The 23,232-nt window shown below is 34.1% G+C and overlaps 13 protein-coding genes and 5 pseudogenes across 18 annotated transcripts, besides 1 other annotated feature; 9 read left to right on the plus strand and 9 right to left on the minus strand.

Moving 5' to 3' along the window:
• Positions 1-21,297: part of a mobile genetic element that runs on past the window's edge.
• TVAGG3_0171020 (uncharacterized protein) lies at positions 803-1,594 on the plus strand (the record flags this gene model as incomplete). The annotated part of the gene is made up of 1 exon (XM_051225312.1): positions 803-1,594. A coding segment is annotated over one exon (792 nt), but the record flags the coding sequence as incomplete, so codon positions are not given.
• On the plus strand, positions 1,662-2,405 carry TVAGG3_0171030 (annotated as a pseudogene). Its single transcript has one exon. A coding segment is annotated over exon 1 (744 nt).
• TVAGG3_0171040 (protein of unknown function, DUF4106 family) lies at positions 2,782-3,078 on the plus strand (the record flags this gene model as incomplete). Its single annotated transcript, XM_051225313.1, has 1 exon — positions 2,782-3,078. One exon carries the CDS (start codon positions 2,782-2,784, stop codon positions 3,076-3,078), a length of 297 nt encoding a protein of 98 aa, XP_051110299.1.
• On the plus strand, positions 5,853-6,502 carry TVAGG3_0171050 (uncharacterized protein; the record flags this gene model as incomplete). Its single annotated transcript, XM_051225314.1, has 1 exon — positions 5,853-6,502. A coding segment is annotated over one exon (650 nt), but the record flags the coding sequence as incomplete, so codon positions are not given.
• TVAGG3_0171060 lies at positions 6,504-7,087 on the plus strand (annotated as a pseudogene). The gene has a single exon. A coding segment is annotated over exon 1 (584 nt).
• On the plus strand, positions 7,124-7,543 carry TVAGG3_0171070 (protein of unknown function, DUF4108 family; the record flags this gene model as incomplete). Its single annotated transcript, XM_051225315.1, has 1 exon — positions 7,124-7,543. One exon carries the CDS (start codon positions 7,124-7,126, stop codon positions 7,541-7,543), a length of 420 nt encoding a protein of 139 aa, XP_051110301.1.
• TVAGG3_0171080 (P-loop containing nucleoside triphosphate hydrolases family) lies at positions 8,038-8,520 on the plus strand (the record flags this gene model as incomplete). Its single annotated transcript, XM_051225316.1, has 1 exon — positions 8,038-8,520. A coding segment is annotated over one exon (483 nt), but the record flags the coding sequence as incomplete, so codon positions are not given.
• On the minus strand, positions 8,929-9,730 carry TVAGG3_0171090 (annotated as a pseudogene). Its single transcript has one exon. A coding segment is annotated over exon 1 (802 nt).
• On the minus strand, positions 10,684-11,549 carry TVAGG3_0171100 (annotated as a pseudogene). Its single transcript has one exon. A coding segment is annotated over exon 1 (866 nt).
• Positions 13,575-13,931, minus strand: TVAGG3_0171110 (uncharacterized protein; the record flags this gene model as incomplete). Its single annotated transcript, XM_051225317.1, has 1 exon — positions 13,575-13,931. One exon carries the CDS (start codon positions 13,929-13,931, stop codon positions 13,575-13,577), a length of 357 nt encoding a protein of 118 aa, XP_051110303.1.
• On the plus strand, positions 14,179-14,553 carry TVAGG3_0171120 (uncharacterized protein; the record flags this gene model as incomplete). The annotated part of the gene is made up of 1 exon (XM_051225318.1): positions 14,179-14,553. The coding sequence occupies one exon, from the start codon at positions 14,179-14,181 to the stop codon at positions 14,551-14,553; it is 375 nt and encodes a 124-aa protein (XP_051110304.1).
• On the minus strand, positions 15,697-16,155 carry TVAGG3_0171130 (DNA/RNA polymerases family; the record flags this gene model as incomplete). The annotated part of the gene is made up of 1 exon (XM_051225319.1): positions 15,697-16,155. One exon carries the CDS (start codon positions 16,153-16,155, stop codon positions 15,697-15,699), a length of 459 nt encoding a protein of 152 aa, XP_051110305.1.
• TVAGG3_0171140 lies at positions 16,490-17,835 on the minus strand (annotated as a pseudogene). The gene has a single exon. A coding segment is annotated over exon 1 (1,346 nt).
• Positions 17,883-18,107, minus strand: TVAGG3_0171150 (phage tail repeat-like family; the record flags this gene model as incomplete). Its single annotated transcript, XM_051225320.1, has 1 exon — positions 17,883-18,107. The coding sequence occupies one exon, from the start codon at positions 18,105-18,107 to the stop codon at positions 17,883-17,885; it is 225 nt and encodes a 74-aa protein (XP_051110306.1).
• TVAGG3_0171160 (uncharacterized protein) lies at positions 18,487-18,639 on the minus strand (the record flags this gene model as incomplete). The annotated part of the gene is made up of 1 exon (XM_051225321.1): positions 18,487-18,639. One exon carries the CDS (start codon positions 18,637-18,639, stop codon positions 18,487-18,489), a length of 153 nt encoding a protein of 50 aa, XP_051110307.1.
• A 138-nt stretch (positions 21,298-21,435) lies between the features above and the next one.
• TVAGG3_0171170 (uncharacterized protein) lies at positions 21,436-22,284 on the plus strand (the record flags this gene model as incomplete). Its single annotated transcript, XM_051225322.1, has 1 exon — positions 21,436-22,284. The coding sequence occupies one exon, from the start codon at positions 21,436-21,438 to the stop codon at positions 22,282-22,284; it is 849 nt and encodes a 282-aa protein (XP_051110308.1).
• Positions 22,285-22,288: 4 nt separating this feature from the next.
• TVAGG3_0171180 (serine threonine-protein phosphatase family) lies at positions 22,289-22,534 on the minus strand (the record flags this gene model as incomplete). Its single annotated transcript, XM_001299847.2, has 1 exon — positions 22,289-22,534. One exon carries the CDS (start codon positions 22,532-22,534, stop codon positions 22,289-22,291), a length of 246 nt encoding a protein of 81 aa, XP_001299848.2.
• An 18-nt stretch (positions 22,535-22,552) lies between these two features.
• TVAGG3_0171190 (uncharacterized protein) lies at positions 22,553-22,915 on the minus strand (the record flags this gene model as incomplete). Its single annotated transcript, XM_001299846.1, has 1 exon — positions 22,553-22,915. The coding sequence occupies one exon, from the start codon at positions 22,913-22,915 to the stop codon at positions 22,553-22,555; it is 363 nt and encodes a 120-aa protein (XP_001299847.1).
• Positions 22,916-23,232: the final 317 nt, after the last annotated feature.

The following is a 23,232-nucleotide window of genomic DNA, read 5'->3' on the forward strand; positions in this document are numbered from 1 at the left end:
AGAACATTTATCTCAAAGAACTACACAGAACCATAGAGATGGTATATTTGGTGAAGAGTTTAGAAAGAAAGTTAGGGAGAGAGAAGGAAGAGAACCTATTGTACATGACCTTGCAAACGAAAGTTTACAAAATGTCATAAAAACTTACTTTGCAGACAATGAACCGAGAAGGGATGAATATTTAAGAAAACTCAAATGGACAGTACCAAATGAAATGTTAGTATTGAAAAACATGTTCCTTGACAAAATAAAACCAACTACAGAAATAAATGACGCAAGACTGAAACATTGGGTAAAAGCTTTCCCATTCACAAAAGATATTATTGGTAACATGGAAAGAAAACCAGAATGGCTACAAAAACATATATTTGGAAACGAGCTTATTCCATATGGACAAGCTCTGTTTGAAGAGCTTGAACCGGAAACTCAGGAAAGAGTCATGCAAACAATACGCGAAGACTCAAATACAAACTATGACAAAATCTTTCTAGGATATAGGTTACCTGAGATGGGCGACCAGAGCCCAAAGGCAAAAAGGACATGGGAAATTTACAACATACTAGGTGAACATGAGGCAAAGATGCAACGACTTGAAGCAGAGGGCAAGTTACCAAAAGCGACACCAAAGAAGAAGAGTAGAACAAAGTGAAAGTAGTGAAGAAGTAACTTCATCTAGTGAAAGTAGTGGCAATGAAGGAAAAAGAAGAGTTGAAAACTCAGTCAGGAAGAAAGTAAAGCTTGGTCCGAGTGGGTTCTATTATGACATATAAATCCAACTATTCTATATTTTTACCCATATGAAATGTACGCCGCTCAGAATATAACGCCAACAGTTTTGGATGCCATGAACGGAAATGTTTCCGAATGGTATAACGAATGCGACAATGCCATTAGAAGGTCAGAAATAGTTCCTGGAACTTACGAATATACAACTGCTGTTTCTTATGGAAACGTAGGTGAGTTTGGAGAAGGTTCTTCAACAACAGTAGATATTGCTTGCGACAGGTTTCATATTATTTCTATTGACAACTCATTCTTATACGTGGAACAAGACATTGAAATAAAACCTTCTGCCAAGTTGTCTGACAAGAAAGGTTGCAATGGAATTTTCTATGTCGGATACCAATATGCTCCAGAAGTTTTCATGGGATATAAGATATATTCTAACTCTGACTTAGTTCAAACAGTAACATGGGCAAACTATGAATGGTTCGCTTTGAGAAACTCAGTACAACCACAAGCTAGAGAACAAACAGACCAGTATGCAAATATTGAGAAAATAAGAAGACTTGACCCTAACGTTCCAGGAGTTTATGTTAACCTTTCTGGTTCAGATGGAACTGCTGCCACTAAAGTAAAACTGAAACTTAGAGTTCCTTTGTCATCTTTCCTCATCTTCAGGTTTTTAAGATACTTGCCAAACTGGGCAGGAAAAATTTCTATTGAACTTACTCCAAGCAAAAATAACTTAGTCATTGCACCAACACAAGACCCATTCAGCATTACTGTAGCTGGAACTGGTGGAGCCAAGTTCTGTGACTTTTGCAAAGACAAAGTTGACTTAGACTTTGGTTTCTCAAACTTCAACAATGAAGTAAACTATTATTTCAATGCTGCTGGAACTGCTTGGACCCAGTTAAGTTCACATGCGAAAAGTTTGAATGCAAGAGAATAGAAAGCAGACTTGCAGTCTATATGTTGGACCCAGATATTTCAAATGCTTTAGCTGCCAAATATATTGCAGTTCCACTTATGTTCCCTATACACCAAATATCTGTCAAAGACTTTGCAGGTGAAGTTGGAAACCAAAGTGCTGACCCAGGTGCAAGAACAGATATTGCTTTAACAACTGCAATGAAACATGCAGATACTATGTTTGTACTGTTCAGACGAACTATAAATGACTATTCTTGTTTCTACAACCCTGGTATTAAATATCATATAAACATAGATGGCAAATATTATCCAAGAGAAGAATATTCTACAGTTGAGGATATGAGGTCATACAACTTGACATTAGATGCTATGAACTTTAACAACAACTTCACAACAACCATTAACCCTGAAATGCAAAGTTCTATTATGCCATATGTGAAAGTATGGACTCATACAGGAGGTCAAAAAACTCAATATACAAATGGAGACCGTTCAAACTTTTGGCTTGGCATTCCATTTGCTGACTCAGAAGACTTTATGGGTGGTATTTCAACTGTTGGTACTGTACAAATACAATATACTGGTGACAGAGACGGTCCAGATGAACTGAGAGCAAAGAAGTTTACAAAACCAATAGCACTTTTCACGGAAGATGCTCTTTTGAAGATTCGTTCGATGAAACCTGCTGGGGCTCCTCAGATTGGCATAACGACAGCTTCCATCGAGCAGATTTGGCAGCAGGTCAGTAAGTTGTTCTTGAACTGACTTCTCTCCGTCAAATATTGACAGTACGCCAGTTTTGACATAATATTGTAAGATAAACTTACCTTTAGAAATATCTGTAAGTTTTGTTGTTATATTTTTGTCAACGTCAAGAACTTTCACCATTTCAGTTATACCAACTTTCTTTGCTTTATGGAAATATTTTGGTTCAGCAAATATTGCTATTCTATAACATTTACCATTGTTTGTATAAAGAACTATTCTGTCAATGTATTTGTATTGTTTGTGTGTGTAAACTTTGTTCTGCTTCAATTCGAAGAGATACTCGAATACGTCCATCTTTTTATTCTAAATAAAATGTCATTTCCGAAAAATAGAAGCGTGAGTGTTTCAAAAGGTTTAATGGCGGTGGCAGATGTGAAGTTAAATTCACCAACTCAAACAAACAGTCAAAGTGTTATTGTCAATGTCAAAGACAGAGATGTTGAAGTGGGGAAACCATACGAAGACGAAGATGGTATAACAATTGTTCCTGTAAAAGAACAACCAACATATCCTGAAGTTAGCAGAGACTTAAGTTCTGTTGCAGATATTCGAAACGACTACCAACAACTGAAAGACAAACTTCAAACTCAGGAGAAGATTTGTCAAGCTTTAAGTATAATGTTAAACTTGGTCGAACACAACCGAGTGTGGTAGAATTTACGAAAAAGTGACACTTAACCTTAAATTTCCAAACACTATTTTTTGATTGTATTTTGTTATTTATATATTTATATATGTATATTTATATATGTATATTTATATATGTATATTTATATATGTATATTTATATATGTATATTTATATATGTATATTTATATATGTATATTTATATATGTATATTTATATATGTATATTTATATATGTATATTTATATATGTATATTTATATATGTATATTTATATATGTATATTTATATATGTATATTTATATATGTATATTTATATATGTATATTTATATATGTATATTTATAATTTATATATGTATATTTATATATGTATATTTATATATGTATATTTATATATATATTTATATATGTATATTTATATATGTATATTTATATATGTATATTTATATATGTATATTTATATATGTATATTTATATATGTATATTTATATATGTATATTTATATATGTATATTTATATATGTATATTTATATATGTATATTTATATATGTATATTTATATATGTATATATTTATATATGTATATATGCATGTATTTATATATGTATATTTATTTAAAAAAATTAAAATAATATAATTAAAATTTATTTATATTTTAAATTTCATACTGATCTTCGATTCCAATTTGTGAATTGATATCATTAACAATTGAATTTCGGTGCACCCCTATGAGAGCGCTGGCGACCGAAACACCACTAGTAAGATTGTGTATTAGAAACTGCTTCATGCTGTGTTGAGTAAGCTTCGATGTCTTTGTAGGATAGCTTCTGAGAGCGAAACAAGATAGTGTTGAAAAAATTTTGAAAATCTGAGAGACTGTGCAAGAGCCAACGACCAAAACACACCAGTTAAGATACAGCAGTAGTAGCTGCTTCATGCTGCATTGAGTATTGTTGAATAATTTGAAGTAGTGGTTTTTGAAATCAGCACCCCTATGAGAGCGCTGGCGACGAAACACCACTAGTAAGATTGTGTATTAGAAACTGCTTCATGCTGTGTTGAGTAAGCTTCGATGTCTTTGTAGGATAGCTTTTCTGAGAGCGAAACAAGATAGTGTTGAAAAAATTTTTGAAAATCTGAGAGACTGTGCAAGAGCCAACGACCAAAACACTACCAGTAAGATACAGCAGTAGTAGCTGCTTCATCTGCATTGAGTATTGTTGAACTAATTTGAAGTAGTGGTTTTTGAAATCAGCACCCCTATGAGAGCGCTGGCGACCGAAACACCACTAGTAAGATTGTGTATTAGAAACTGCTTCATGCTGTGTTGAGTAAGCTTCGATATCTTTATCAGACCACCTTTAAATTAACCACTCACATTCTCACTGTGGTCCATCTAAAATTTGTAAACTTTATGACATAAAATTATATTATATGCAGGATCCCACCTATTACTTAATCTTTTTGGAATAAATGTTTTATAATATTTATCGATTGATTGTAATTTTTTGTATAAAAAAAGTTTTTTATTTATATTAAAAATATATTCGGTTAATGATATTATCTTATAATTTGTAAATAAATCTAGTAATAAAATAACTTTAATAGTTGGTGTCACTTTTTCGAAAATTCTGGTTTTTTCACAACTGAAAGACAAACTTCAAACTCAGGAGAAGATTTGTCAAGCTTTAAGTATAATGTTAAACTTGGTCGAACACAACCCTGTAAAAGTGAACTCATATGTCATTGCACCTCATGAAGTTTTGAAAGAACTATTGAAACTTTTGACAGAGGCAGACGATATAAACATCAAAGAAATAGAACCCGACATTGGTTGCTGTGGTGTTTCATATAATGTCATTGACAAGATATACGTTATGAAAGGAGGTGAAACGTTGAACTTAACAGTATAGTTTCCCAGACGTCATAAAAATATTTGACGACCACAACATTTCATTAAAATTTATTTGCTAAGTAAATGGCAGAAGATATAATGGTTTATACTATTACGACTAAAAAACCCCGAGTCATATAATTCTATAACAACAAACTTACAAAGTCCTCAAGGACGATATTGTAAACTAACCTTAAACACAATGACGACTAAAGCCTGTTTTGCTCTTTTGACACCAGAAGACTTTATTGTTGTGAATGGTAAAAAATACTCCTTTGAAGATACTTACTCAGATATACCCACCAACAGGTTTTGTTGACTTATTTAATACTTTAAGTACGGGTGTAACATGTGCTGCAACTAGAGCAGGTTTCATTATGTTTGGATGTCCGACTGAGTTTACTATAAACGATATGAGCTATAATACAAAACTTATTTCTGGTTTTTACTACCAACAGTTTCCTATAACAGGAAAAGGTGTCATACAAGGAATGTCTATTCCATTGACATTAAGCACACCAATCTTATATATTGTTTCAAACTTAGGTTCAAAGCGTTATTCGAATGTCGACAGAAACTATTATGACCAAAAGATACTTATGCGTATAAACAATACTTTCTCTGCTGGTTTGCCTATTGTTCATTCGAATGCAGAATTTTCAACCTTAGTGAACTCAAACACTTTGGCAGTATAACGTTGACATTAGTTGACGCAAACTTTGTTCCTTAAAACTTTTATGTCCTATGTATTTGTCAATGACGGCAGGAAAGTTTCGAATTGGAAGATGCAACTGGTGAAAGTATTGTATTACAAGAACAACTTCAACAACAAATAGCTCAAGAACAACAAATCAACAAATGCAACAACAAAGTCAAGAATAAAAAAAATATTTTTTTATTTTTATAAAAATGTACAGAATAGATGTTTCAGATTTTTATGACTTCCAAGCATTCAGAAATATGTGTCCATTTAGAGACTATAACAAAGCAGTCGAGAATTTGAAACGTTTAGTCATTTATGTCGACTCTGCCCCAGAATGTTATGTTATGAAAGAATGGGATGTAGTCTTTAACAAACCTAAAGCGACAATAGTTTCAGAACAAGAATGTAGACAGAAACTTAAGAAAATAAAAGTTGTACAAGTTGGAATGAAGATGTTAGATGCTTGGGATATCTTATTGTCAAAGTTAGAAGATTTTTCAGTTCGAGGTATAAAGTTCTATACACCTTCTCCAAACTTCTATTCTATCTTCACTGGATATAAATACGAACAAGTAGAATGGAAACACAGTATTATAGAAGCTTGGTTAGACCATGTCAAAGAAATTATATGCAATGGAAACGAAAAGGTTTATGAGTATATCTTATGTTGGTTTGCAAACATCTTACAACATCCAAGTGCTAAAAATGAAACTGCTCTCATTATAATTGGAAAACAAGGAACAGGTAAGAACACATTCTTTACAGATATCTTGTGCAAACTGTTAGAGGGCTATTCGAATCCGAATATGACAAACTTAGAAAACATCTGTGGCAAGTTTAACTCCTCAATAGAGAATATGAAACTTATAGTTTGCAATGAACTTCAAAGTATAGATACAACAAAAGTTTTGAACTCAGATGCTTTGAAGAGTCTTATAACAGACAAAGTTGGAGTTGTTGAAAGAAAGTATAAAGACCAAAGAGTTTGTGAAAATGTTGCAAACTTCATTATGGTTTCAAACAATGCTGTTCCGATGAAGTTAGAAAGTTCTGACAGAAGATATGTAGTTGTCAGAACGTCAGATTCTCATATGCAAGATACAGAATATTTTGACGACTTAGCAGAAACTTTGACATCTGACTTTTACAACCACTTGTTCTCATATTTTATGACATTAGATATTTCAAAGTTCAATCCAAGACAAATTCCACATACCGAAGAGAGACAAACATTGTTAGAAGCAAAAAGAGTGTATATGAACTGTTCATAGATGAAACTGACTTTGTGTCATTAGATGAAAGGTCATTGTACGATTCGTATAAACAATATTGTCAAGAATATGGTTATATGACAGCGTCTAAACGAACATTCTTGGCAAATGTCAAAAGTCTTTTAGACGTACAGAATGGTGTATATACAAAGAAAAATTTTTCTGAGTAAATTTAAAAAAAAATATTTTTTTATCCGATAGAAAAGATGACAAAATTCATCTCAGTAAATAAGTACATGTCAGGACTTAAAGAAGAACTAGACCCATTCACATATTTGAATGTTTATTTCTACCATTTTGAAAAGTCTTCATTCAGCAAAGTTTGGAACATCGAACCAGTTAAGTTTGCTATTGTGACTAAAAATGGTGCGAAATTTGAAGACTTAGACATAGAAGGTTTGTTAGCAGTCAAAGAAAGTTTTGACAGAAGGTTCTCAAACCTTAAAGAAGGCAAAGCATACAAACTTGTTATACCTTATGAACCAAAGAAAGCAGACGACTATGAATATTATGAGTCTAAAGTTGTAGAAGTTCAAGGTAAATTGGGTAAAAAGATTTTAGAGTCTAAGCCAGTGTTTACTCCTAAAGAGGAAGAGAACATTGACATTGACCCAGAAATGTTCTAAAAATAAAATTTTATTTTTACATGTCAAATTTCTTTTTCTCTGGAACTGGTTCAGTTCTTTCTTCTCTTCTTCTACTTTCTTTTCTTTCTTCTTCTTTTCTGGTGGAGTTATGTCAAATTTCTCCGAACCATATTTATGTAAAAGTTCTTTGTCCTTTAATAGCTCTTCTATTCTGTTTTCTATTTCATCTTCAAGAACAGCGCATGTGTCTTCTTTGCATTCTAAGAACTTTTGTTGGACTTCATCTTTCCAATCGGTGTCATCTCTGTCAACAAGTCTGTCATTGACAAATTTTAAGACTGCTCTGCTTAATGTTTTATGGTTCTTGTCATATTCCCAGAAACAGAACTTTAGAACAAATTCACCTTTCTTGTTTACACTATGTAAGATTTTATGGTCGACAGATGTTTGCTGTCGAAAAGCTTGTCTCGAATATAGATAGCGAAATCGCTAGACATTTTCTAAAAGATAAAAATTTTAATTTTTCTAAAAATATGTTAGAAAAAAAGTTTGCTGACATTGACAAGAAATTTGAGAATGTTTTAAACAAGAACAAGAGGAAGTTAGAAAATGCTCAGATAAAGCCTATACATGACAAGTTCTTATTTGCTCAGAATGGTATAACAGGTCTAATTGCACCACCTGGGTCGGGTAAGACTTTCACTTATCTTAAAATGGCTGCACAACAACAAGAACTAGATGAGAAGAACCCATTCTATGAGTTAGTTGTCATTTGTAGTACTTCTGGTCAATTTGACCAAACCGTCAATTCGTTCAAAGATATTATAAAGAAGTCTAAGTTAGTATGTATAAAAGACTCTGAGTTGTTAGATTGGATAAAGAAGTACCAAAGAAGAGTTTTGAAGTATAATGCTATAAATGAGTATATAAATTCTAAGTTTAAAGACCCAAATGAGGAAATGCAGAGAATATTAGAGAAGAAACACTTCAGAAACAAACAGAAAGAGATAGAATACATTTCGAAGAAATTGCAATCTTACGATTGGAAGACTTACCCTCATAGGTGTCTTCTTATTTTAGATGATTTCGCCTCTCATCCTTTGTTAAAGAACAGAGAACAAGATATGTGTCGAATTCTCAAGAAGCTCAGACACTTTAACATTTCAGTTGTCATTTGTGTACAGACAGCAAAGAGTTTAAGTAAGGATGTTAAAAGAATACTTACTGACATTATACTTTTCCCCGGATTGTCCGAAGACGATTTCATGGAACTTATGAAAGAGTCCATGGCAGGTAAGTTTGACAGACATGAACTCTGGAGAAGTATAAAGTCATACAAGACCCTCATACTTCTTTCAGAATTCATATCTACGCAAACAAAGTTCAAATTGTAAAAAGTCAAGCTTGAAAAATAAATGGTTCATCTACCCTACTTGTTTGAAGTTGTCAAAATACTCTGTTATTTTTTCTTTCAGTAGCGGTAAGTCTTCTTTGAAGGTAAGTATTGTACAACCTTTAATATCATAGTGTTTGAGGTAAAGTATCTTGAACTATTTGTTTCACATCTTCATTTGGAGTCATTGAAATCGGTAAGTTTTCGCGATAGAACCAATTTCTGTCAGATTTGTAAATCTTAGCAAGGTCGTAAAAGCTTTTGTTGTTTCTTCTGACTAAATGCAACATAACCATATCTTTATCTTCTTCATTTTCCATCTCTTCAGTATAAATCATATACTTATAGTTCTTTTCCTTTCCTTTTGGTACCGAACGTGGTATTCTTTTCTGAATGACTTCATCTTTTGCTTGAAGTTTCTTTTCCATCTCTTCACGTTCTTGTCTATGAATTTCGTCAAGAAGTCTGTAAATATACCAAGCATAATGAGGCGAAGCCCACATTGCAACAGCATTTACAAGAAGTCTATGTACATACCAATCTCTCAAACCATTTGGCAAATTTTTACGATTTTCATGAGTTTTAGGCGACCCCGAAAAAAGTCGGTCTCGCTGTGCTTCGCTCAAAAGTTCTTGTGTGCTTTGGTTTTTGAACCAATCGTCTGTATGTTTGGTATCTGGAGCAAAACATGCTGTCAAAATACTTTGCATTTGGTACATATCGTCTTTGACCGAACGAATGAGACGGAGTTGTTTGTTAAACTGTATGTACTCGTATTCTTCATTTATAGCTTCATGGACTATAACTGTTGTTGTGTTCTCTGTTGTTGACATATCTGTCTTTACATACAAAATAAAAAAATATTTTATAAAAAACTAACTTTATTTTTTCTATCTTAAGGAAATTCACTGTTTTCATAGAGTTTTGGCGACTGGGGGTTTTTTACTTACTCGCTGTTCTTCACTGTTTTCATACGGAATCTCTTCTCTCGGTTTTCCGAGGGAAGAGATTCCATGTTTTGTCAAGACTTCATTGTAAATGACCAAAAATATATTTTATGTTAGCATGTTAGATCTAACCTCTTTTCTAACACGTTTTCTAACATGGTCTAAAACACACAAAACTCATGAAATTTCATACGGAATTCAGCAAAAATAAAGTTTATGTTAGCATGTTAGATCTAACACGTTTTCTAACCTCTTTTCTAACATGGTCTAAAACACACAAAACTCATGAATTTTGTGCTGAATTCAGCAAAAATATATTTTAGGGTAGATGGTTAGATCTAACCTCATTTCTACCCTCTTTTCTCACCTCTTTTTTTCACAACCGTTTTACATGGTAAACGTTATGAATTCGTGAGACTCTAAACAGTTTTGTAGCCTCTATTTCTTCTTTTAGTACATCGAATGTTTTAACAATGCCGAAAGTTTCTTTATACTTCTTCTTGACGTCAGATAGAAGGAAATCTTCTGCTGTTGGATAGTTTTTGTCAAGACTTCATTGTAAATGACCAAAAATATATTTTATGTTAGCATGTTAGATCTGACACGTTTTCTAACCTCTTTTCTAACATGGTCTAAAACACACAAAACTCATGAATTTTCAAGACTTCATCGAACTTAAATGTTTTTGTCAAGACTTTGTCATATGATTGCTTCTCTCGGTTTTCCGAGGGAAGAGATTCCATGTTTTGTCAAGACTTCATTGTAAATGACCAAAAATATATTTTATGTTAGCATGTTAGATCTAACACGTTTTCTAACCTCTTTTCTAACATAACTATTTACAAGCGTTTTACATGGTATATGTTGCGATGGTTCATGACTTTAAACAGCTTCGTAGCTTCTATTTCTTTGCTGAGGATATCAAAAGTTTTAACAATGCCGAAGGTTTCTTTATACTTCTTCTTGACGTCAGATAGAAGGAAATCGTCAGCAGTTGGATAGTTTTTGTTCAGAAATGCTAACATGTCCATTTTATTTTCTGCTGGTTTCTCTGCTTCTTTCTTTAAGTCAGCATAGTCGTTTCTCATACGTTCTATCTCTTTGACGGAGTAGTTATATCTCCTCATTGCTGCCTTACATTTAGAACATCGCGGCATCGTTTTTGCGTTATATTCTGAAACCTTACCTGCTAGAACAACTAAGGCGTCAATGGTTTTCTTTAACTCAAAAGCTGCTGGTTTTATCTGTTTATTCCATACTTTACCTCTTCTATCTTCATCTCTTATCTGCCATACACATTCTGCAACTAATGAAACAAAGTTGTCGTATGTCTTTAACTCCTCCGATTTATATTGTCAGAGATGTTCTTATATACCATGTCGCAATCTTTGTCCATAACCTTATGGTTGCAATGAAATCCTAGAAACTCATAGTTTACCTTACGAATGAACTTCTTTATTTCTACTGAGTCAGTTGCTTTGACTTCAATTTCGTCGAATTCAGGAATAGTGAGCTTTTGCTGCTGAATTTCAGGTAGTTTAGGCAAATGGTCAATAATGTCCTGCATTTCATAAAGATACTGTTCATTTGTTTCATCTTTCGCACTACAGTCTAAATTACTTGTTAACAGTTCTTGCTTTATCTTCTGGATTTTTGTTTCGAAAGTATATGAAGAAGGAATGAAGCTTTTCATCTCTACTAACATAGATGTTGGATTCATGACTAACGAGTTTGGTGCTGTTGTTTGTATTGCTGTTGTGCCGATTGTTGAAATCATATCTTTTATACAAAATAAAAAAATAAAAAAAAATAAAACTAACTTTATTTTTTTATTTCGGGAAAATTCATGAAAATTCAAGAGTTTTAGACCATGTTAGAAAACGTGTTAGAAAACATGTTAGATCTAACATTCTAACATAAACTTTATTTTTGGGTCCTTTACGCTCATTACGAAGAAGTCTTGACAAAACATTTACGAAGAAGTCATGAAAATTCAAGAGGTGAAAAAAGAGGTGAAAAAACATTTACGAAGAAGTCTTGACAAAACATTTACGAAGAAGTCATGAAAATTCAAGAGGGTAGAAAACGTGTTAGAAAACGTGTTAGATCTAACATTCTAACATAAACTTTATTTTTGGTGTAAATTTCATGAAAATTCAAGAGGTTAGAAAACGTGTTAGAAAACGTGTTAGAAAACGTGTTAGAAAACGTGTTAGATCTAACCATCTACCCGACATTCTCGTCAAATACAAAAAAATGAAAAAAATGACACTTTTTCATTAGATAACTGTTATTTTTTGACGAAGTGAACGTTTGCACTTCGTCAAAAAAATCCCTGAAATCATATCTTTTATACAAAAAAATACAAAAAAGTGTCATTTTTTCATTAGATAACTGTTATTTTTTGACGAAGTGAACGTTTGCACTTCGTCAAAAAAAATCCCTGAAATCATATCTTTTATACAAAAAAATACAAAAAAATACTCTTTTTTCATTAGATAACTGTTATTTTTTGACGAAGTGAACGTTTGCACTTCGTCAAAAAAATCCCTGAAATCATATCTTTTATACAAAAAAATACAAAAAAATGACACTAACTTTATTTTCTGACTTTCACAAAAGACCAAAAATAAACGCTTTACATGTATTTTTCAGCAACTTCGTCAAATAATTTTATAGCTTTATCTATCTCATCTACTTCAAACGTTTCTTTACCTTTTATGGGAGCACCATACATTTTCTCAAAAACTTCAAGCAGTTCTGTTTCAGCAGCTCTCATATCATTAACAAACACAACCTTGACTCTATTGACTGTAGAGTCATATCTTAGAGTTATATTATATGTTCTTCCTATCTTATATCTCTTTGTATTGAAGTCCTTCGGTTTCTGAACGATGTAAAGTAAGCCTTCACTGCAACGTTCCGTATCGAATGAACCATATGTTATGAAGTTATATCCAACAACTGGGTCTAACCATAACAAAACTATTGGTATAAGACTTTTGTCTATAAGATATGCTCTTGTTCCATAGAATCTTACCGATATCATAAGCTCAGGATTTCTTGTCAAAATTTTCTGAGTTGAAGCATTTATAACCCAGTGGTTTGTTTTCTTTCCAAATGGAGATAAAATGTCTGACAAAGAATATTTGTTGTATTTCTTTGAGTATCTTACGTTTAAATCACCTATTCTAACCAATTTGGTGTCATTGTCTATCTTTTTAACTGTTTCAAACTCAATGTTTGACATATCTGTTCTTACATACAAAATAAAAAAATAAATAAAAATAAAACTAATTTTATTTTTTCTATCTTAAGGAAATTCATGAAAATTCATGAGGTTAGAAAACGTGTTAGAAAACGTGTTAGATCTAACATTCTAACATAAACTTTATTTTTGGGTCCTTTACACTCATTACGAAGAAGTCTTGACAAAACATTTACGAAGAAGTCTTGACAAAACATTTACGAAGAAGTCTTGACAAAACATTTACGAAGAAGTCTTGACAAAACATTTACGAAGAAGTCATGACAAAACATTTACGAAGAAGTCTTGACAAATTCAAGAGGGTAGAAATGAGGTTAGATCTAACCTTCTACCCTAAATTATATTTTTGGGTCCTTTACACTCATTACGAAGAAGTCTTGACAAAACATTTACGAAGAAGTCTTGACAAAACATTTACGAAGAAGTCATGACAAATTCATGAGGTTAGAAAACGTGTTAGATCTAACATTCTAACATAAACTTTATTTTTGGGTCCGGGAACAACTTTCTCTCAATAGGGGCTGTAGCGTACTCTTTGCGTAAGCGGTTCAGACCTTCTTCGAACTCTTGGTCTCTCTTCGATTTGGATTGAGATTGGAATTGCTGGGGTGGAGCTTGCTGGAACATCCAAGGGTTGGGGCAGTAAGGCATAGGCTGAGGAGGGTAGTTCGGGAAGCCTTGTGGTGGGTAGTAACCTTGAGGTGGAAATTGGTAGAAATTCGGAGGTACTTGCTGGAACTGAGGTTGCTGAGGAGACTGTTGTGGTTCTTTAGGTTCCTCTGGTTCGGGAATGGACTCGGTTGGTGGGACGTGAGACATTCGTTTGTGTCCTGTCGGAAGGAAAAACTTTTCCTGTCGGAAGGAAAAACTTTTCCTGTCGGAAGGAAAAACTTTTTCTGTCGGAAGGAAAAACTTTTTCTGAAGTTCGACCAAAAAGTTCTCAATTTTCGAAAATTTGAATGGTTTACGGACGGACAACTGGAAAATTTTTTCTTGTCGGAAGGAAAAATTTTTTCTTTTGTCCGGAAAATTTTTTCCAGTTGTCGGGAAAATATTTTCCTGTCGGATGGAAGAACTTGGAATGCAAGAAAGACATGACGAGGCAATTTACCTAATTGAAATTAACAACTGCGTAAAAGACTACTTGCGCAAGGTCATGAAGCCCAAGGTCAAGTTCACCGCTATTTCTGGAAGGGCTGCCTTGAATCTCGAGACTTCGACTGGAATTCCAATTCAAATACCAGAAAACACTCCTTTCGACGACATAAAGGACGCCAAAAGAGAAGCTCTTGTTAAGTTCCTAAACAAACGTCCTTGGATAAAAATACCAAACAAGGAGAACCCCCTACCCCATATGAAATTGGCAATTCAGTCTCTCCTTCGCTTCTCGGGTCAGCCATTCTACATAACCTGTGAAGGCGACATCCAACCAGTTCAGTAAACCTTAACGTTTAACTTCACTTTTTTATGTTTTTTGTGAAAGTTTTAAAATAAATTGTTTTCATGAGTTTTCTACGATGTTAGAAAAGTGGTTAGAAAACGTGTTAGATCTAACATGCTAACATAAACATTATTTTTCAATACTTTTTCAGCACTTTTCCGTAGTTATATATGAAAGACAATTCGAGATAAAAGTCATAGTACAATGGAATAATATGTTGCACACCATTTGTTGTGAACCAAACTTGAAAGTCAGAGAAACTGTTACTAGGTGGTTCGTAGAATTTAGAAGCAAAGTCATAAAAGTCCTTACCAATACATAGAAAACTATTGTTGCTTGAACTGAAACTTGCATGACACATAACATTTTGAGGGTCAAACACGTTTCTATAAACTGTCAAATCTGCTGGTGGAAGTATAAATTGAAATGGACCATCTGGTGGTAATGGTTCGTTCTGGTTTAGTAACCGAAGAAATTGTGCCCAAGAACGTTTGTCTACTTTCCAAAATAAAAACTCTGTATCTCTTGGAGGGTTAATTTCAATCTTTTGAAATGAAACGGTGGAGTTCATCTTGTCATATTCTAGTTTCAGATAGTATGTTCCATTTAGTAAAGAGTCGTATTTTTTCTTGAAATTTCCCAATAATATTTGTTCATTTGAGTTTGAAAGTCATTTAGAGTTTTCTCAAGACTTTCGTCTGAACGAACTGTAAAGATTCTCATTTCGTCAAATTTGTCTATTAGACCATCAACCTTTATACTGCCCATGAAAATATACTGCGAACATAAATGCGTTAGTTCTATTTGAAAACAAAACTCTTCTAAATCCTATTGCCTTTGCATCTGAAGGACTTTGAAGCCAACGAATTGGATAGTCAAACCTGTATGCTCGGGATGAAATTTCTTCATCTGAAATAGTCCTACCAGCATTTGTAAGATATAGTCTAACGGTTTTGTATCTGCTACTTTTGTTCTTTGTTTTTCAACTGAAGCATTTAATATATGTAAAAATATATTGTTTTAAAATGGTATGCCATTTCATATTTCTCATCTAACAAACAAGTTTCCCAACGGTCTTCTCCAACAAACTCAGCGTACATTTCAAATAAAATAAAAAAAATGTCACTTTTTTAAAATAAATTTTTATTTCATGCAATGTTTTATTTCTGTGCCGTCTTCAAATATGCCCCAGTACTTACGCTTGGAGAGGACATGAACTTCGGAAAATACCTTATCTAGCTTAAAACAGCCCATCTTTTCACCGACCATGCCCATTTCAATGAGTTTGTTGTACCCTTCTTCGTTCGTCATGAGTGCGTCAATGTTCTCATAGTAAACCTTCACTTTGGATTTGACTTCGGAGAAGAATTTGTTGTAGTTGTCAAGGACTGCTTTTGCGAACTGAGGGTAAGACCAATGTTCGACAATAGGTTTTAATGTGGTTACTAAGCCACTTTGACCTTGAGTGAATTCGTACTTCAAAACAAAAGGAGAAAACCTTTCAACAAAGTTGTCGACCTTCTCATAATGTTTACTCTTCATCTCTTGAGGTTTCTTAATGGAATATCCCCATGTCGAATTCATAAGCAATTTGAGTGTCATTGCAAGTTTGGGGTTTGAAGCTTTCCTAATATCATACAGTTGTTGTATGACTTTTTTCCAACTGTATAGTTCCTTCCCGGAACTCACCATCTTCGTTGGAATTCCAGTCGGAATATATTGGACAAACCTCATGTATGCAGCGTTAAGGTCGACATAGTATATCTTTTCGTTTGAGTCGAACTTGTCACAACCAATTGGTCCAGTTTGTGGAAATTCAAGTGAGTCTCTTATCTTCTGAGAAACTTCTCCTGTTATCTCATAAACATCGTCGAAGCAACCTGTTTCATATAAAACCTTCTGACCTAACTCAGATGCTCTCCAATACAATTTGACGTCAATTGGATGTCTCAATGGAAGTTTGTTTATAGCATCTTGAAGTTCTTGCAACCTCATTGGAAGTTCTTCTGTTCAGGTTGGTATCCGAACAATCCAACTCCTTGTTGGAATTGTGTACTTCTTTTGTACTAGAACTTTGTCTGGAACAACTTTTGGTCTTGCTAACAGTGAAAAGTTTGTTTCGTCTTTTGGTACAAAAGTTTCTGTCAGCTTGTCATCTGGAATTGGTTCCAACAAACCTTTCTCGAAAAGAATGTTTACAGCTCTGACAATGTTGCACTTGCCTTTTCCGAACAATGGGTTTGTAAGACTTTCGTTCAACATGAAGTGGTTGTGGACAATTGCAATCTTCAACCATGGTAAGTCTTTGTCAACAACATAGTCGTCATGTGAAGAACCTTTAGCTGTAGGTATGTTGACTCGGATATTGACATTTGCCAACGGTGCAATTTTTGCCAATTGACCTCTGAGAATGTACCTTGTCTTCACACATGACTCAAGATACTTCATCTTCTCTTCTGTAACAAGACCAGAGTTCCTGAGACATGTAAGAATGCAAGGTTCATTGACAATTGTTTCAATTGAATTGTAAATTCCATACCTTGTCAAGTCAATGTCAGACTTATTTATGAACGGGAAGTATCCAGCATGTTGTCTGACTGCTTGAGGGTTAGGTTGGTACCATTCGAACTTGACACTTGCAATTCCTTCAATTGCATTCAAAATGTCTGAGTCGGAGTCAACCATTTGTTCTCTCTTTGTAGTCTTGAAAGCGTCAAGAAGCATTGCAGCTGTTGTGACATTGCCATTTGCATAGTAAATGTGACCATCCAAATCCGTTATGGTCAATCTGAGATTGTGTCCTTTCTTATTTCCGTCTTGAATTGCAGCAAGTACTCCCATGAAGCCTTCTTTGTTCTTTCCTTCGTCAAAGTTTACTGTAAAGGTTCGACCGGATGTAATTTGACTTCTAACTTCACGATACTTTTCATATGCATATCTTGTTCTTTCCATGGGAGCATGTGTGTCTTCACCTTTTCCTTTTTTCCTTCTCAAAGGATGCAATTGTTCGTCATGTTTCCAGTAGAATCTGGCAAAGCCGTCGTGTCCTTCAACTTGAGGTTCACTAACATCGAAAGGCATGTCCATAAGACGTTCTTCTTCTAACCTCTCTAGTCTGTTTGGATAATTGGCACGTGCTGTTTCCAAATCCATTTTGTAGCGAAGACCAGACAATTTGTCATAGACTTTTATGGGTCTTCCTTTCTTATATTTAAACTTCTTCGAAACTCTCCAACCATATCTTTGCAACTCTGCTTTTATTCTAGCAGATTTTCTATCCATTCTATATGGGGGCATTTTTATAAAAAGAAAAAAATGTTTTTTTTTCTTTACTTAACATAACCGCCTGCTGCCATAAGTCTTTGACGCCAACCCATACCAGCTAATGAAGGTTGACTTGGTTTAGTTTCCAAACTAAACTTTGGTTTTGGTTTATCTTCAGTTTTTGGTTTTTCTTCTTCTATCGGTTTTTCGTCACTTTTCGGTTCCTCTGACTTTACTTCACTTGCAGGAACAGTTGTGTTGTCAACATCTTCATAAATATCATATGCCATTTGTTTTTGTTTTCCTTTCAACTTTTTGTGTTTGTTTGTAAAGTTTAGAATATTTCGACTCTAAGTCAATGAGATGTTCTATAATGAACTGTTGGTCAGTGAAGTAAACTTTTCCATCTGTTGTCTCGAAAGCTCCTTCAGACTTCAATATTTTATTTGTGAGAGTCTGTTTCTTTTTTGAGATACTTGCCGTTCCATTTTTATGAAAAGTGACTTTGTAGTTAGGGTTTGTATTTCCAGACCTGGCACTTTCTATTATTGAATTTTTCTCTTCATCTGTAAGTTCTTTGACGGTTTTGACAATGGTTCTGAACTTTTTGTTTGTGGTGTCAAATCTACCGTTTCAACTTCTTCGGTCATTTCATCTCAGTAAAAAATTTTAGTTTGGTTTGTTTTCAACTGGTTGTTTAGGTTTTTTAAGTCGGTCTAAAACTTCCTGAGGTATAGGAAGAACTTGACAAACACGTGGTGTAACTGCTGGAAGCCGACAAATCCATCTTGAACCCATTTGTCTCAATGCTGCATTGTTCATTTCATCTCAGTAAAAAACTTTACATTCCCCACGTTTGAGGCGGTTGAGGTTGGTTATTGTTTACCCACTGTTGTGCATGGTTATATCCTCTGTTAAAGAATCTTTCACCTTGGTCCATATAGTGTCCTGCTTGGTTATAGTAGTCATTTGCGTTGTTATAATAGTTTCCTGCTTGTCTTCCTACATTGTCCATCCATCCTTGAACTTTTCCTCTTGTTTCAGGATTTGGAATAAGATTTGTTGCATCTCGTGCTACATCCCAACCTTTCTGTACAGTTTGTATAATAGGTTGTGCTTTCTCTTTAAGTATACCTAATGTACTCAAAATCTTCCTTCCAACTCCAAATACACCTCTGGCTATTGTTCCACTGCGGGCAAAAATCTGGATGCAACTCCTGCTAATGCGCCAAATAAACCCATTTCTTATAGGATAAAAAATGACGAATCCAAACAAGGACCCCTATGTTTCTAAAGCGACAAAGAAAGCACTCATGATAAAAATCTTTAGTTCAACACCAAATGCTTGGTTTATGGATATCTTGGAAAACATTCCGAGGTATAGAGAAGATGGACCACCATACTGGTAATATTTGTCGGTCAAAACACAAGATACTGTGAAGCCATACCATTATGGTCCAAAAATATTTTAGATGTGAAAACTGCTTTGACAATATTCGTTGACAAATACCATCCAACAAAACTGACATCTGACTGTGAAAGTTCTTTCAAATCAGATGATGTAAAAAACTATCTGCGTTCAAAAAATGTAAACCAATATTTCATTGTCGACCAAAACCATTCTGCTCTTGGTGTCATTGACGGTTGTATAAAAATGTTAAGAGACTTAAACCAACCACAAGGTGGTGAAGCAAATGAAATGTCATATGACGACAAGTATAGACACTTCTCCATGGCAAAGATGAGACAAGTTTTAAATATTTACAATAACCGTAAACAAAAAGGTTTGGGAAACCACTCCCCCGAAGAAATGAAAAACAACCCTGACTTAGAGAAAGACTATATATTTAATAATTTAGTCAAAAGAGACAAACAAGAAAGAATGCCGGGCTTCAAACTTCAGAAAGGTGACAAAGTAAAAATAGAAATACCTAAACGCGACCCATATGAAAATACTATTGACTATGACAACAATGGGAACCCGACAGGTACTCACATTCGTGTTCGTAAAAATAGAAGAAAGTATACAAGAGAATATTATGAAGTTTTAGGCAAACATGGCAAAATGTACAGACTGCAAGCAGAAGATAAAACTACTATTGTCAGACCTCGTTTCAAACTTGTCAAAGTTCAAGGTGGTATACTTTCAAAGACAGTTCCTAACAAATATAAGACAACTCCTGACGAATATGCTAAAGAAGTTGAAAATGACGACTAAGCATTTCTATACCATGCGTAAACTGTCATGTAAGGTGGCATGTAGTCTTTACTTTGTCCCGTTGTTTGCGTATATCCTGAAACGCGATGTGTATGGTTTCCTCCTCCCTCAGTGTTACTCCAGTAACAATTTATAGCAAACTTAACGTTGTCTTTAACATCATATCCTTTACCTTTTGTCATTGCTGACCAATCCCAATATCTATGCTTATGCCAACCTGCTTGAGATGTACTTAAATCTATGTAGTGACTGTGTGCAGGTAAATTTTCACCTGAAATCGTTTTACTTCCACTTGTTTCCTTTGAAGAGTTTGCACAATACAAAAACCTGTCGACTATTTGAGTCCAAGTTCCAAAACCAAGTACTACTTCTGGTCTGGTAGAGTTCATTGACGTATAAATAGAGCCTATAGGATATAATGTTTGAAGTATTTCTGTCTTTAATGTTTGAAGCTCTGTTTTGTCTGCTTTCTTATCTAACATTGCGGGTAGTTCATGTGCTTCAAAGTTTCTGGCATGACTTTCAATGTTCCTGCAACTGTTATCTAAACTGTTTAGTGTATCTTTTACGCTTGTACTCGGATTTTCTAATGGTGCACTTGAACCAAGGTCAAAGTTCAATATTATGTCGTCTGCTGTAAAAGTTGTAAAACTTGTATGTGTATGAGTCTTATTTGCTTTCTTCTCTAACTCATCGTTAACATAAGTTTTATCTGCTTTAAGGTCTAAACATCCTGAAACCCATCCTGTATCGGCTTTAGTTTTTAAAATCTTCGATGTCCATTCATGATACCATTCAGCCCTTTCTTTAATTTCATTATCTTTTTCATCCACATATTCCTTATCTGCTTTCTTCTCTAACTTACTAGCCACATATTCCTTATCCGCTTTCTTTTCAAGGCTAATGTTTAAGTCTGTTATTTCAGATATAGAATGTATATGAGTCTTTTTAGAATATTCGTTTTCAGCTCTTGTCACTTCACTTGACATTTTATTGTCAACATATTTTTTGTCTGCTAGTTCAGGATGAGTATGTTCTTTTGTTGCATAAGCATTGTTAGCTCTTTCTTCTTCTTTTGCTATTGCATCGTCTACATATTCTTTGTCAGCTTTGTTGTCAACATCTGCTTTCAAAAGAAGTTCATTTATAGGTTTCTCGTTTAAAGTTCCTTTTGTTGGATTTATACAGACAGTATTGTTCTTCTTGTCTTGAAACAGAAACTCATCTGTCATTGGGTTTAATGTCAGTTTTAAGTTTCCTTCTTTCAATGACTCAGATATCTTAGAGTAGTTTGAAAAGTTTGTTGTGTTCTTATTTAGAGCTTGCATAATGAGTTGTCGGTTGTGTTGTATTTCTCTCATGGAAGCAATATCTTTCGACATTTTTATTATAGATAAAATATGCTTCCAATAGAAAAAGAAAATTCAAGAGTTGCTACAACTAAACCATTAGATGAACTTTTTACTAATGTCGGTCAAAAGTTTGAGACAGAGACCGTAAAGCATGAAGGCTATCGTTTTGACTACCCATTAAGATGGCTAAGAGACCCATCTGTCACAAAAGCTATTGGCTTTCGTAGAATGAAGTTCATTTCAGAAGCCATACATGGTTTCCCATTTACGGTCGGTTTTGAAGTTCGATACTATAACAAAGAAAAACGTATGTATGAGAAATTTGAACAGGGAAAACTTTTACAAGTTAGTTTGCTTGTAAACTTAGAAACAACTCTTCAAGCTTTTCAAGAAAAAATAAACGATATCTATATCGAATATGCAAACCAGTATAACATTGACGAAGGAGAATACCATCTCGATATTATTTATGACAGGAAAAATGCAACTGTTAAAATCAATAGAATAGAAGACCTTGGAGAAAACGTTTATATTTCTACAAAATATAACAACTTGGCATGGTATAGATTTATGAGGATGTTAAATCAGCCTGCAGCATATCCAGTACACCCAGACTTTTATGAAGTCGAAAACCCTAATGGAACATATGAAAATGTTTTCGACCCAGCTGCTATTATTGTTCATGCTTCATTTTCTGGCGCCCAAAACTCTTTCTTATGCTTGGCAAATGACTTTTACGAAAAACCTACAAAGTTATACGAACCACCAAGTGGAAGTATTTCAGACTTTCAAGTATGGTTTACTACAGATGGAAGAAAAAGAATAATTCCATTATACCATGCGTTTTACTTAGAACTTAGTTTCATATACAACTACTATCGAACGGTAAAAATATAATTTTTTAATATACCGGTTGTGGTGTTGGATTTGGTTGCCAACTAGACTGTGGTGCAGGTTCAGGCTGTTGTATAACAGGAGCTTGTTCTTCTGGTTCAGGGTCTTTAGGTATAATACCAACAAACTGACCTACCCTTTTACCAATATTTTTGACTCCGTTCCAAATTCCTCTTCCTACGGTTTTTATTCCATTCCATATACCTCTTCCAACTCTTCTGAAGAAGTTTCCAATACTACTGAAGAAACCCATTTTACTATATGTAAAAATCTAATGTCCGCCTAGTCTTTTGCGTTTCCTGTTGAGTTCCATAGCATTCTTTAACTGGAGCTCATACATTCTGTTTCTCCTCTGGTAGAAAACATATTCTGGGTCAACTCCTGTGTTCGCGTCATCTGCATAAAGTTGTTTATATCCCACTTCAGGGTTTGTATAAAACTCTTTCCATCTCATATTTGCATACCATGGTGGCAAACCTAACGCAGCGTCATTTGACATGGCAGTTTGCATTTGTACATCTGTTGGCACTTGACCATAGTTTGCCATTGCAGTTTGTATTCTAACTTCATTTGGAATATTCTCTGGGTTTGGTTGTCCAGGTTGCTGTGCATTCGCTAAGTTCTGTGCGTCCATTTAATATTAGATAAAAATATCTCTTACGAGTACATATACTGAACATTTGCAGGCATTGGTTCATCTTCATATTCTCTGTACTTTTCTGCCACGTCAAAGAAATAAATGACACAATGGAAAAAACCTAAAACAAGTAGTCCTATTTCAAACCACATTTAGTTACCAATAAAATTTCTTTGTTATGACACTTTTTCCGGTTTATAGGACCTCTCTCATATTCTATCTTGTCATATCTAAACTCATAGTCATGTATGTCCTCTAACCATCTCATGACACTTTCCAAACCACTTTTATCGGATGTAAAGTAAAAGCATGGA

The sequence above is a fragment of the Trichomonas vaginalis genome, chromosome IV, assembly GCF_026262505.1.
Source record: "Trichomonas vaginalis G3 chromosome IV, whole genome shotgun sequence".
Classification (NCBI taxonomy): domain Eukaryota; phylum Parabasalia; order Trichomonadida; family Trichomonadidae; genus Trichomonas; species Trichomonas vaginalis.